The 15,501-nt window shown below is 41.5% G+C and overlaps 1 protein-coding gene across 4 annotated transcripts in view; it reads right to left on the minus strand.

The window, feature by feature from the left end:
* The window catches only part of mpp7a (MAGUK p55 scaffold protein 7a), a 70,053-nt gene that overhangs the window by 34,384 nt on the left and 20,168 nt on the right, over window positions 1-15,501 (minus strand). The window contains exons 2-3 of one of the 4 annotated variants that reach the window (XM_080864529.1): window positions 14,417-14,524; window positions 664-826 (exon numbers count right to left, since the gene is read on the minus strand). In XM_080864529.1, the coding sequence (XP_080720655.1) occupies window positions 664-715 (52 nt within the window). In that variant the 5' untranslated portion in view covers window positions 716-826; window positions 14,417-14,524. Of the gene's footprint in view, window positions 1-663; window positions 827-5,540; window positions 5,650-14,416; window positions 14,525-15,501 lie in introns of those variants that run through there. The other 3 variants (XM_080864528.1, XM_080864530.1, XM_080864527.1) reach the window with 3 other exon arrangements.

Below are 15,501 nucleotides of genomic sequence, written 5' to 3' on the forward strand. Positions count from 1 at the left end.
GCTCTTTATCCATCAGCGTAAGACTTAATGTCTCTCCTCCTTTTGTCCTCATGCTGTTCGGAGCTTGTCAAGACCTCTGTGTGTGCGTGCACAGTGATGTAGCTGCCCATTAAGCCGGTCTGAGAGGAGGAAAGCGTTCCTGAGGGGAGAGGTGGTGATTTCTGCCAGCTGTCTCTGTGATGACAAGTCTGACATGTTCCTCGTTCTGACATCACACACACGCACTCCTCACAACTGGAAGGCGAGAGCACGGTGTATGTATTTTAACATCGTTTTGCTCTATGTTGTTAAACTGTAAATTCACAGCAGTATGCTTTTCATTGAGCTGGGCACAAAATGGAGCGAAAATAGACTTTGGTTTATTTTCCAACCGCAGTTTTACATGGTCCACTCGAGTGAAGAAAAAGTACCCTGAGGCACACGAATAGTAATTCTTTTCTACACTGAAATTAAATTTGGGCTCCCCTTGAAGTGGTGGGCGCACCAACAGGCTATACTGACATTTAAATAAAGATGTATTCATTTTTCAGCTGAGGTCAGACTTGCATTCATACTCTTCTATTTGTATGCTGTGGAGCCACATAATAGCATGAATCAAATAAGTCCTTTAGCAATTTCTTCTAAATGACACATATTAGTAGTGTTGCTGATTGTGTTCCTTGCCTGAGGGTCCGTTACCTGGCTCATGGCCGGTTCCGGTGGCCAGGGCAGGCATGCCTCCTGCCGGCTACTTCCTGGTTCTCCTCAGACTGTGGAAAATGGCGTCAGGAGCTCCTCGGAAGCAATCTCCAGCTGAATCTGAGGATGGGCTTTATGCCATAGAGCCCTGCAAGAGAACAAGAATTTTGAGCCTACTTGTGGCAGAATAGATGTATATGTCTGAGTATGTGTTTAGGGATTACACTGGCATCTGTAACCATGGATATAAATATATATATTATAAAACATATATTTGTCTCTGTAGGTGAGCCAGTGCATGTGCGTTGACAGTGTGTTCACAATTTACTTCTGGTGTTTACAACGCATTACTTTTTCTGCTGCTACTTTTCAGCTTATATATCCCCCTGAATCACAACATAAGGAAACCAAGCAGCTAATGTGCATCAGTGTGGACAACACACACGTATTCTGCTCATTTCCAACTCCATGTCTTTATTCTTGGATTCTATTGAAATAGTTTTCCATTATCCAGAGCTCAAACTAATCCTTTTTTCTCTCCTTCTGTTCATCCTCTGCATGGGTTGGAGTTTCAGCTACTTTACCACAACCTTTAATAAATTTTATGTATATAAGACTGTATCACAGCAACAGTCACATCAAGGCGCTTATTGTAAGCTAAATACCCTACAATAATAGAGAGAAAACCCCGACAATCAGACAACGCCGTATTAGAAAACATTTAGCATCAGTGGGAACTACAATCTTTAACAGGAAGAAAACCTCCAGCTCTGTACAAACACATGTAGAGTTTGAGCCTACGCAGCAAAATAGAAACAAACATGAAAAGTCTTAAGGCATGCTGCACCATCTTTTTCTTCATTTTTTGTTGCATGTGAAGGGGACCACATTCTCAACTGTTAGTGTCTGTTCAGACCACAAGAAAATCTGATGGTCATGGGAGGAGTAAAGTGACACCTTGCCATGTTGATAAAGGTCAAGCTCTGCTTAGTTGCAATGAGCTGTTCCTCCATGTATCCATGTAAAGCCTGACATCTCCAAATGGTTCTCCCACCATCTAGTGGGAACTGTTGCAACTGCAGGGAGTGTTCACCCTAAAAACCCCAGCTGGGGTGCAACCTGAAGGACTTTTCCTCAACAAACCACCTGTATGTGTGTAAGTCAGAAGATCTTGTCTGCATGTACGAAAACACATCTGGGTGATGGAAAGGTGCACAGACTGTTTTTCTTCTTCTCTTTTCAAAAACAATCCTTTCTGCTGGGCCTGCGGGGAGAATCGGTGGAACAAGCTGAATCTCAGCTGGATGCTGATGAAGTTAGAGAGAGAAACAGTCAGGAGGTGAATGACTTACAGAGAAAAACACTCGAGTGCCTGAAACTTCTCACTGTCTATCAAGAAATGTAAAGTCTGTTTCAAGTTTAAAACTTGAAGACAGTTTTGTTATTTAATCTTTAGCTTCCTCTCCTCTTTCTTGAGCAGACGGGACATTGGAAGATCACTGCTCAAAGCAAATGGCCAAAAGACATCAAGAACTTCATCAGGTAAAGAAACAGGAGAAAAACGTGTCATCCTCTGAATGCTTTCTCAGGGTTCAACTGGGAGAAATGCTGTCTCCATCTGGGCCTGACAGGAAGAGCAACGACAGGACACAAGAGAGGTCAACTTTGCCAACGAAGGTCAGCGCCACTGAATCCTCCCCAGGCACCCACTGGGATGTTGGATTTTCTGTCTGTCCTGTTCTTCCCACATCCAGTAACAGCAAGGCCAGCTCCTGGCACTGGATTTTACTGGGCCACCATGAATGACACTCGTCTCCACTGCGTAACTGATGACCATCCAAAACCAGCCCTGTCACACCTGCTCTGGTTACAGCTCAAAGGAGCAGTTAGCTCCAAAGTTATCCAGCAGCTCCAGTGTCTGCTGATCAGCTTCAGGGTTTATCTACACTGGTCCTTATATGACAGAAAATCTATTCAGCAGCCTGTGCAACACATGCTCCTTTTACCAACACCGTTCTGTCAGCTAGATTGAAGAAATTCATCTTGTGACATTTAAATAAAAGCAATCACTGCAGTGATCACAAATTTGATGAAAATATTTAATGTTAGCTTTCAGATTCGACACTTCTTAGACACTCAATCCTACTAGATGTTTTAGTCAGTACCAAATATATATTAAAAGGATAAAACAGTTTGAGGTCTGTGTAATCACTGGTGATTCCCTAACCCTTTACCTCCAACTATCATCTAAATCCACTGCATAGTTCCTGCAGCATCCAAGGCCACAGACTTGCTGAGGTATTAAATTTGCAGACAGTAATCAACAGCTGCATGCTGAAGGGTACACTATGTTGTTTTTGCTTGCTCTTGTGTGTTCCCATAAAGGTCAGTTATGATAGCAGACAGCACACAATCTTCAAGTCCACAAAAAGAGGTTTCCAAACATTAGTCCTGTGATGATGTTTAGAGGAGGGAAGTTCTGCTACAGAGACTGAAGATGAGAGATTTACAAGCTCATGGGTTTAAAACGAGGAATAAAACTGTGCTTTTTATGGAAAACTGTGGTTGCTTCAAGCCACTATGATGTAGAGTAGCTGAAATACAAATTGATTTCTTTCTTCACAGTCGCCCCGATACCAGCACCCCAAACCACCACAATGTGCAAAGTCAGACAGACAGAAGTAGATAGAGTTACAGGCGATGCACACAAGCATACATGACACACTTGTAAGAGCATAATTGCAGCTTAACCAGCTGTGGTAAAGGCGAACATTCATTTACACACAGTGGAACTCCATTTCAATGAGCTGTGCATAATTGCAGTGTATTAAAGCGTGGTCTTTGGGAATTTTTATCCACATGACATTCTGAAATGGAAAGAAAGAAATTGAGAAATCCTTCTGATGGCAGCCCTCTGCCGTTTTCTGGTTCTTCTGTGGAAAAACACATTGTTGAATAATGTCTTTCTCCTGCTTCGCTGTGGCCCTGCCAAAGTGTCACCACGTCCATTCCTATTACAGTTTTTGCCCACTGCTTGAACACATTTTGCAAAACCCCGCTCGCTGTGCCAAAACTGTACACACAAGTACACATGACACAACACTGGGAAATATACCATTCACATCTGTGCCAAATTGGAACTCTACTCCCAAAACCTAAACTCTGCTGTCAAAACCTAACATTCCTTTGTCAAAATGTAACTCTGTTGACAAAATGACACATACCTGCACCATATGCAAACACTCACAGATCAGGGGGAACACACTAGTCTGCTGTACATAAAACACTGCAGTCCTTGATTCCCATTGTTTATTCAGAAGGCACATTTACAGGAGACACATTTCCAAACAACCATAAACGCAAATAGACCTACTCAATACTGTACATTGCAGTACCATGAATACAGGTACAGCAAATAAAACAACAACAACACAATAGTACTGCAATAGAAAAAACACTATACTGTAAACACAAAAAACCATGACAATTGTGCATAAGTGGGCTCATGGATCCCGCCGTCTGTTGGGGTCTGGCCACAGGACCTCATCAACATCGCAAGCAATGTCCTCTCCCGCTAGGCACCGGGGTAAATATCCTCTTGCTCTCCCTCCATCCATGCTTGCAAAGTTCTTGGAATGGCTACGCTGAGGGCTTTTTGTAGTTGGCTAGTTCGGTTTTGCAAGTAGGTGCCTTCAGGTGTGTATTTGAGTGGTTGCAATTACCCGATGTGTTTTGTATTTTGGATACATGTGTTTTCCGAATGGCACCCTGAGATTTCATTTTGTGAGCGAAGTGTCTTATGTATGAAATAGAGTGTAGCATGCAGGACCATGTGTGTTGCATGAGGGAGTAGGTGTGTTGCATAATTGGTACTGGGGTGCAAAGCAGCGCTTTTGTTTAAGGTAGGGGTACATGTGTTTGAGGTATGGTAACAACAGCTTCACGTTGTGTTACTTTAGTCTAAGCATGGGTTTATAGTGTTCAAGCAACGGGCAAAAACTGTAAGCATGAGGCGCGTGGCGTTGGCGGGACAGGGTTGAGTTTTCTGGAGCGTGCCATGCGTCATCTGCTTAATAGCCGTTAGCTTTATGAGGGATCGGGGCTGCTTAAAATAAGACTTGGCGGTACCTGGCATGGTTTGTGTTCCTGCAATGACTGACTGCTATGAAGGAGGAGGGGAGCAGTAATAACAAAGCAATGAGCAATAGGAAGAAGTCCATGCATACATATGTAAATTAGGTTAGGATTGGGTTAGCAAATGTGGAATATCGGTGTAAACCAAGATGTAGAAGAGTTCATATCAAGGGCAGCGTCCTTGTAAGCAGTTAACAGGAAAATGTGAAAAGTGAGCTCTCATCTCTCGGGCTCAGGTGGGATTTTTCTGACAGCTCAGACAGAATCAGCACTCAGCCATGTGTTCCTCATGACTGTCCAGTTGTTCCACATAAAATACTTCTGCTTATGTATATGTACACACATGAACACACACACACGCCAAGAAAATCAATATACAACTCTCTACTGTATTCAATGTTTCCTATAGAAAAACTACACTAAATGTTTTGCAGCAGCACTCCAAACTGTAACACTTCCCATGTAATAAAAGCTCATAGTAACAGGGTAATCGTATCAATCAGTATGAACTGTACAAATACTGATAGAAAGTGAAAAAAGAACAAGCAAAGTCACTTTGTCTACACAAAAATCATTTGACCACAGAAACCTTCATGAGCACATGATTGAATACATGTGCAGGGCAAAAACAGGTTCAGTAAGCCAACCAGCCAAAATCCGATGACAAAGATGTTCTACACAAGATAACAAATCAAGAAGAAATGGCCAAAAGCTCTGCAGGGACTTACCAGATCACCTTCTTCGTTCAACAGAAACAGCTTTCTACGCAGCAGCAGATACTCAGACGTGCACAAAAACACTAGAGCCTCCCATACAGGATGATACCCACCCGCCAGGTGTGTCAGCTCACCTGGAAAGACCTGAAATTCGAGTTCCTCCTGCCTAAGGGTTGATTGCGCTCCACCCACTTTTAATTTACACTACAACTCAATAGTAAAGAGACAGAAAGGGTGTTAACCAGTTTGACCCTGGCACAAAAAAAACAAGTCTTATCTTGGTCTTCTCCGAAACTGGAAACTTTTATTTGACTTTGATTTTACATACAGCCTTGCTTCTGTTTGGCTAAACATGCTTTTAAGTATACTATAGAAACGTATCAATCAAACTATATTTCCTTCTGTCATACACAATGTAACAAAAAGGTCCAGATAAAGTGCTTAGTAAACGCAATACAGTGTAGTCTTTTCAAAACGTAATAACAACAAATAACCACTAGATGGTGCAATCAGCTCACTAAATATTTTCACTGCTCAGCCACCAGGAGCAAAAACTACTTTGGAGAATAGCTGACAGCTTACATTCACATTGTTGCTTCAGTTTGTGTATTTTTTTTGTGTGTGAGTGTCCCCATCATGACCTCAAGATGTGCCTCAGTGTGCCAGTAAATACAGGGATCGGTAATCTCATCCACTGCCTGCCAGGCAGGGCCCCATTATTCCTCCACAGAGGAGGCAGTTTTGTTCTTGATGCTCATTTAGTTAAGGTGGCACACAAAGACAGAAAATTATAATTCTTATTAACAAATCAGATTACAATGGATTTTGAGAAGAAAAAAAAGGAATTGATTAAGAGTATTGTAGTGCAATCATTTTGCAAGACTTGAGCAAGTTGCCAGTTGTACACATTATCTGAGCTTTTTTCATTGAACACTTAATTCAACCCTGATCTGCCAAAAGAGGCATATAAAGAAAGCAGATAAATGGTCATTTCAAGCAGATATTCTTTTTCAAACACAGCTTTGCAGATGCATGGCCAAAAATCCTTGATAAGGCTTTTTCAGGAGCATTAACGTACCATTTGCCATTTTCCTCCAAGTATACTGAATGGGGACATCTATTACCTGCGTAACCTTCTTACTAAGTTGAAACTAACAGATAATGATAATAAATGGGAGATTAATTGTCCATAATAATACAACAGCACTGCTATAATACACAGTGTGTTTCTTTGTCCACAAACTCATCGTAGACCATCAGGTGTTGAACAACCAAACCTTTCCCACAGGTACATCTTAGGCTCCTGAAGGTTCTTATCTAGATCAGATATCATTATTTCACAGATTATTTCACATATGCCCACGATGAATACATGTCACCCTTTGATTACAGCTCTATCTTAAAGACCTCATAGCATCAAATTATCTCGCTGAACATGTTCACTTCCTGTTTAAAATGAGTTCTTTCTCCCCCCGTGTTTGCTTATAGGAGAGTGTCTGCTTGTTGGGGTTTTCTCACTAATATTGTAGGACATTTACATCACAAGCCCCTTGAAGCGGCCGTTAATGTTAATTGATGCTGCATAAATTAAACCTTGCTGAAAGGAACAGTGTGTTACTTAATGCTTATAAAGTTTTTAGCAGGAGAAAAAATTATTTTTACCATAAAACCTGAAAGATATAGTCCAAGTCTTGTGCAGTCTAATTGTATTTTTTAAATCTCTTTTCTGATGATATTCAAATGTTCAACATATTTTGTATACTCCTAACAGAAGAAAGAGTAATTGCCATGTCATAAAGCCTATAAACAATGACTCATTAAAAATACAAATATACAGTACATTTGTTTCAAATGCTCCAGTGTACAGTCAGCTACTTGCTTGTCCTTAACACCTCCTCCTCCACCTCTTTGTTCTCCTCCTGTCACTCCCCTCTGGTTCCCATGCAGACATAGCAGCTCTTTGTCTGTCTCTGACCCATCAACAAGGAGAGGAGGCCAAAGTGACTATCAGTTGCCACTGACACATTCCACTTTCTCTCTCACACACACACACACACACACACACACACACACACACACACACACACACACACACACACACACACACACACACACACACACACACACACACACACACACACACACCGTGTTGAACCAGTCATTAACCAATTAAATTGATCCTAGACATTAGATGGAGAACAAAAAGGCGGAGGGTGGATATAGTGGGAGTGGTGGTGCAGAGAAAAGAGGAGTAAAACAAGGAGAGGAGAGGAGGCCAAAGTGACTATCAGTTGCCACTGACACATTCCACTTTCTCTCTCACACACACACACACACACACACACACACACACACACACACACACACACACACACACACACACACACACACACACACACACACACACACACACACACACACACACACACACACACACACACACACACACCGTGTTGAACCAGTCATTAACCAATTAAATTGATCCTAGACATTAGATGGAGAACAAAAAGGCGGAGGGTGGATATAGTGGGAGTGGTGGTGCAGAGAAAAGAGGAGTAAAACACACTTTGCTTAATCACATAATATCATTGATTTGAGTACTTCACTTAAACCCCACAGGACTCAAAGTCCCTGAATGAAATTGTGTTTATTTATAGTGAGGGAGATGCTAATGCATGACTCTTCTTCACACACACACACACACACACACACACACACACACACACACACACACACACACACACACACACACACACACACACACACTTCAATTTCCATTCATTACATGAGCAAATAAAATAAACCTACAGTGAGAGGGACAGAGAGAGAACAGCAGGTAGCCATAAGCCTCTCTAATCTCTATGTCCCTCCAAATGCCAGTGTTGCCGGGTAGCCTACATCCTCACCAGATATTACCGGAGTGAAGTGCTCTACCTGGAGTGCACTGTAGGTGAGGAGGGGGTGAGAGAGAGAGATATACAGATAGAATAAAGGAAAGAGAGAGAACGAGAGAGTTTGACAGACGGATGGGATGAAGCCGATAAGAAAGCAGGAATGCGGCCTGCAGACAGGCCGATAAGTTAAAGTACGGTCTGCCTACTTTCCATGCATGTTGACACACACGCCCACCCACTGTGAGTGTTTAACATATGAGTTACCAAAGCTGCAGTGGAAAGTGGAAGCGAGCCCATTAACACGTGCATAATTAATACATGTAGAAAGCAAGAGGAAAGAGCAACAATGAGGAGAATATAAAAGAATATCACCTAAATAAAGGTAGATAAAAAAAATAAAAAAAAGAAGTGTAGCATTTACTCATCCCAATGACACCAGCTGTATCTCACGCTCCTAGCTGCACTCTAATGCTGTTTGGCCCATTTTAGCCCAAAATAACTCTCACTGCCACTATAAATAATCCCTTGTAGTATCAACAAGCATTGTGGTAATATTCGAGGCACAAAGCTAGCCATGTCAAGACAACTTCAGAGCAAAGATAACTATGAGTCAGATACATTTACAGCCGTACAGGTCCATCAGTAAGGCTGCACTTACTTGGATGGGTGTTTCATCTGTTTCATAGGAATTCTGTCATAAACCAGAGGATTGGAAACTTTTCTGTATATATTATATGTAACACTTTACATAATTGGAGAAATTGTGTCTAACGTTGTCATTAGCGACAAAAAGGTTCCTGCTTCAAACTTCCTGGTCAGCCGAGACCTTCCTGTGTGTTGCTTGTATGTCCTTGCAGGTTCCTCCCACAGTCCACAGACATGCATTTCAAGTTAACCCCAGGTGTAATCACGCTGATGATGTGGAAGTCTAAAATCTCACAAAAAAAACTGTATGTATCAAATATGGCGTTAATGATCTATGAACATTTTTATAGATTTTATATTTATGAGTTTGTTTTAGTAATGGTGTTTGTAGCATCTTACATATTGTAATTGTAATAATAAATTAATTAATTAATCAAGAAAAATACAGAGATGTATAGATAAATAGACATTTGACTGTTGATCCATGGCACCCAACACCAATGTCCACATGTAAGACATTCACTGTATTTTAAAAGCAAAGAGACTCCAGCGTGCAGTCTCTGTAGTTGCACCACTCAAACAAAAAACAGAAGAAATTGGTCAGAAGTCTGAAAACCTGGTAATTTTTGAGGACGTACAGCTTGAGTAAAATCCAAGACCTTAGTAGACAGCTGCATGGATTAAAACTGCAGCTGATGCAGGTCAGAGCTAGAGCTGGTAAGGTCATGCTACTGCAGTAACAAATATCACCATCATCGTGCTCAGGAGATGGAGAGATAAACGCTTAAGTGATGGTTTGCGTGATGAGCTCTTAACTCCCATAATTCACTTAGAAGTCATAAACTAAGAGTCCCTCTGAGCAGGTAGACATCTGCCTGCTCGTAGATTACAAAACTGCCATGTAAGTGAACGTCCGCTCTAAAAATAGGGCTTTTATTTCATTAATCCCCAGAGAGGTGGGCTTTTTGGAAATGTTGCCTTTTGACTTGATATAAAAATATCCTGAGCTTCGCAGACTCAAATGCAACTGTAACAGGATCATTTTCCATTTCGGGCTGGTTCAATAACTCCAGGTTACTGACTCTGGTGTCATTCTCTTGAAGACACAGCATTATAGCACATTCTGGCCCAATGCAAAGAGAAAATCCTTAGCAGACTGTGAGCAAGCATTTAATTCTTTTATAGCATACTGGGACGCATACGCTAAACTGACCAACAATAAAAACAACACTTAATCTCATCTTGTGATTTATCATCATAATGTTGATCACCTGCCACATGTTTAAAAACTACTAAAACTGTCTTTAATCTTTTTATGTTGTCACTATTTATCTACTCTGATAACAGAGCAGGATCCAAGTCCACCTCTCACAGTATAACAGGTGCTATGAGGGTGGAGGCAAGAATAGAAGCTGGCACGCCAAGGGAATAACAACGGAAGGTATATGGCTGAAGCAATCCTTGCTGCGAAACATCACTTGCAGCGACTGATAATCTGAGGGCTAAGCTGCTTATGTTGGAAAACAAACATTACTAGATGCCACCCAGCTGGTGGTGGAGCAAGAGCTCGGTCAAAAACTGGACCCCAGAGTGAAAAGCACACGGCTGTGTGTCCAGAGCTCTGCTTCACTGCAAGTAAACAAAGATATTCAAGAAAAAATAATCAAAACACATCCGAGAGGAATGTGTTGTGTAGCCATGTAACCACATCAGTGGTTTACAGTCACAAAACAAAAACTATTCACAGACTCCTTTAAACAGGAAGAAATGTGTTTTAACCACACACCAACAGCAGTTTTAACTAGAAGCTGTTATTATCTCAACTTTTTGCCTATCTGGGGGGGGGGGGGGGGGGGTTACCATGCCACCCACTGGAGCCACTTCCTCCAATAAGCCTCCACAGTTTGGCTATGGTCTTGCCCCCTCCGTGACACAAACACAGGTTTAAATCAGCCGGGGTGACAGTCATCCTACGTGCGTCCAACATAGTTTCTAACTGCCAAGGAAAGTCCAAACCACCGAGCAACCTCAAAGCTGCCAAATCCTCAATTCTACTCTCTCTGCGTGTCACACAGAAGCTATTCAAGGAACAAACTAAAGGATGTCAGGTCAGCACTCCTGCCATTTGGTGGCGATTGTTTCTCGGAGCAGATAAAGATACACTGTTTGCAATAAGTTAGCTGTCCAGTGAAGGCAGGAGCTACAAAGTGAAATTTTAATCAGAAGTAATCAGTGTTGTGGCTGAAAGCAATGGCCTGGTCCATTTAAAACTGCACAGTCAATAAAAACATGTCTGCTGGAGTTCCCAAAATTACTGGATTTGCTCAAAAACTGCACAAATTTGAAACACGAGCTTTCAAAGATGTGCGACTAATGCCTCATCCATTCAGTGTTAACGGCTTCTGGGAATCCATTTGAAAAGGTAGGATGTACCAGCTTTGACTAAAACCCAGAGTGCTTCTTTGCAAAACAGGGGTTAAAAAGTCAGAAAACAAACCAAACTCTTCTCCATCACCGTGAGGAACAGGAGGCAGTTTCCTCCACCTCTGCCTCCTGTTAGTCATTTGTCCACTCACCCCCTCTATGATCCCTTTCAGAGTAATGAAGCAAGGCCTCCAGATGACCCAGACCTAAAATGAAGCAGCAGAGACCTACACTAAGCTCAGTAATAAATAGGAGGCTGTACAGAGTCCCCATCTTAAAAGAGAAAAGCTGGTAAAACCTGACTTTTCTTTCAAGATAAAAGCTGGCAGGAATTCAGCTTTCATATATTATACAAAAACTATAAAATTGTTCTTGGTTAACCACAGAGTATATTTCCTTAAAAGTCCTGTGATACATACAGTTATGTAACGACTAGCACAGAAAGCATTCGACAAACCAGCAAAACTCAATATGGAGACTGTAGGCAATGAAGCATGACTTTATCAGCTAAGCTCTGCTATGTTTCTTTGCCTCATCAGGTGAAACTCTACACTGTTCCCACATTGAACAATGAAATGTGAGAACATCTGTCAAGCGTGCGCGTGTGTGCACGTGTGTCTAACAACATCATTATCAAGTCATCGTGACAATGCATGTTGAGAGACAAGCTGGGAAAACTAGCCTGCTGAGAGAACCGGATCATCACCAATAAGACAGGAAAGGATTTAGATGTGCGGCTGTACACTGAATCACTTTCCCCTCACGTTCATAATTTAACACAAGCCCGGTGCATAAACACCCAATCTTTATAACAAACTGTTAGGACACATCCTACATCTGGTAGATGAACTTTCATGATACAAGAATAAATCAATTCACAATAATGCTAATTGTGTTTATACAAAGCCTTGATCCCAAACTGCAATTCCCACTGTGAGGAAGAGACTGAGAATCGTTCCATAATCTTTGAGGTCGTCCAGCCTCAACTTTAAATTTAGTAAACTTACTGAATTGGTATTAATGTGAGGGTCACAGGCTGTTATTTATGGTGTCCCCTTTTCTCCTCTGTTATTCTTTTTGCTCCTTTTTTACTGCACATGCACACGTTGTGTGTGGAGCGGAGTTGACAAGAGGCAGGCGAAGTGAAATACCATTAATGGAGTTGGCGACAACATGCAAGTGCAGTAAAAGCTTCCAAACAAGCGTTACAACAAGCATACTGAGAGTGAAAGTGAGTGAATGCAGGAGGGGGAGAGAGTTTACACTAAAACAAATAAACAGACAAAAAGCTGTTGGTGTAGCTGGAATTAAATACGTCCATGCTGCTGTCACTTTGCTACATTAGCTCTCTTGCTAGCAGCCAATGTGCTGCTGCTGATGTGTCTCATGTGACAAGACTTAACAGTGATATCTGAGGCAATTTTTCATCTCAGAGTCAAATCAATATCCAATACAGTTATTAGATCACTATCACCTATTGGTCAGTATCTTCTCCCCCTTAACGGGCAGACCAATCTCAATGAAACTTTGCACAAACATCGTCACACATACAGCGATTAATAACGTTTACATCTTTAAAAAACATCCATAATAAATCCCAATTGTTCTTATTTTCATCTTCATCATCCCCCTGTGAATGTGATATTGCATGCTCTGTTTGTGTTTCCCATGTCAGCGTACATTGCCATTGATAACTTAACAAAATTTGAATCACAGCTGGAATTTTCTTCATGTCGCCATTAAATACAGAATAAAATTTTTTAAAAACTCTTGCATCCTGGTAAAAAACTACCCATAGGAAGGGTTTCTGCTGTTATTATATAAATATTGCTAATATTATCTTAAAATAGCAAGCTGTTCCACCCTTTTCTGTGTTAACCACTTCAGCCTTTGAATATGCACGATGAACTGTCATATTTCAAGATGTAGTTTCCAAACGTGGACATCCAGTCACAGTTCATTTTAAGAAGATTAAAATCATTTTATTTGCTGAAAATCCTAGCTTTTTATGCCCGCTTGCAGTCCCAATCAAAAGTTTAAGACCACTTGAAACATGGTAGACAGTAGATCCCCTACGTGCGGCCGTCTTCACCACTTGCAGAAATGTTCCCACACCTCATGGAAATGCTTGCGTCAAGCATGCCGCAACAAATTTTTAAAGTGATCAACAATAACGGTGCAGCTACTCATTACTGAGTTCATGTTTGGAACTTTGATTTCTGTTTTGGGGGGTTTACAGGGTTTTTTTGAGGTGTGGTCCTAAACTTTTGATCAGCTGTAAAAGAGCCTGCTTCAGTTTAAGCGTTGTTTTCAATAAATTGCATGCTCAAAAAAAATGTTTTGTCTCACTCTCATTTCTTCTTGTTGAATGTTGAAGCTCTACTTGGAACCTTGTTAAGTTCCCACCATGCTAAATATGATTATTTGCCATTTTTCCAAAAAATGGGAAACTTTGGATCCGGACTGTAATTCGTTTAGACTAAAAAGGCATGCAAGTAAAATGTACCTCGGAGACTGATGGATGTCGTTAACCTGGAGACAACATAGCCCACAAGTTCAGTACACTAAGATTGTGTTTGGTTGTCCCTAAATGGTGGATACAGAACCAGAAAACATGACATGTCGTACACAGCAGTAACCCTGCTGAGGTTGACTCTGCTTTATTTCATACCAGATGGAGAAAGTCTGATCGAGCAGATGGACAAAGGTGGTGAGATGGTGTGTGGGAAGCTTTGGTGGCAGAAAATACTGTATTACACCAAAGCTGCTCCTCTGGGGGCAGCAAAACAACTGTCAGCCAGGCTGCCACGATCAGGGTAGTACCACCAGGGCAACAAGCAACTCGCTCTTAGTATAACGTGGGAAATGAAAATGCACTGTAGACAGACAATGCAAAAACAAAAACAAAAAAAAAAAACAACTCACCTACAATGCTACTGTGTGTGCCACCACGTGAGTCCAATCCTTCCAGCAGATCACGTTTTCAAAACGATATCATCACCAAGGCATCAGACATGAGCAGATGGCACAGATCTATAGAATCAATTGTGCTGTGTCATAAAATATCCACGAGCAGAAGCTTAACCTTGGAGACTGCAAATGCAGCTTTTTCTACTGCAGGGCGGCGTCTCACACAGACACTGGCTGTGAGAATGGGAGTATCACCATAGCTATCCCCTGGCAGAGTGACAGCAGCCATAATGGAGTGTCAGCAATCAGCACCTTCCAAATTACCAACACACACAGGTCAACCTGCGGTTTAATACAGCATGTGTGCATGGGGGGTGAGTGCATGGGGGCGCCAAGGCTTACTGTCTCACTAAATCTTTGCTCTGATGTCTCAGGCTGATAGAGACCATCACAGATTTTGGCTGTGATAGTTGGGAGTTTCCTACAGATTTACATTTTTGCTTAGCTGGCGACGGCATTACTTTAGAGCAGATGAAGCACTACCATCCTGGGGCGACCAGCTTTGGTCCATGAAGGTGGAGTTCAGGTACTTCTTACAATGGAACAAGATGTTTTTTGCAGATGAATGATACTAAGTGCAGACAGAATAACGACCTGAAATGGCCTGAAAGCCGGTTTCTAGTCATAAAACGAGACTAACTGCAAAAATAAAAGTATCCAAGAATGTATCATCGCATATGGCAATGGTCCTCCAGATGGATTAAAAAAAAACAAAAAAAAAAAACAACGTAGTAACATGATTTGCCACTTTACTTGGGCAGGCCCATCAAAGTTAAGTCAATGTGTGGGAAAACACTGGTTTTGTAAATTAATTTAGATTTCATGTATAAGGTGATGTGAGATATAAATGTAGTAGGCACAACAATGTAGATCAGGGGTCTCAAACTCGCAACCCAGGGGTCACTTGCAGCCCACGTCATCCCTGCTTGTGGCCTGCATGTTGGCGTGAATGCAGTTTGGCCCTTGAAGTTACTTTTTTTGTTAGGAGGATTTGTTTGTTGTTGAGTACAATGCTAAAATAAGTTCTTTAAAAAGCAAAA

This window comes from Rhamphochromis sp. 'chilingali' (assembly GCF_963969265.1).
Source record: "Rhamphochromis sp. 'chilingali' genome assembly, chromosome: 18".
Lineage (NCBI taxonomy): Eukaryota > Metazoa > Chordata > Actinopteri > Cichliformes > Cichlidae > Rhamphochromis > Rhamphochromis sp. 'chilingali'.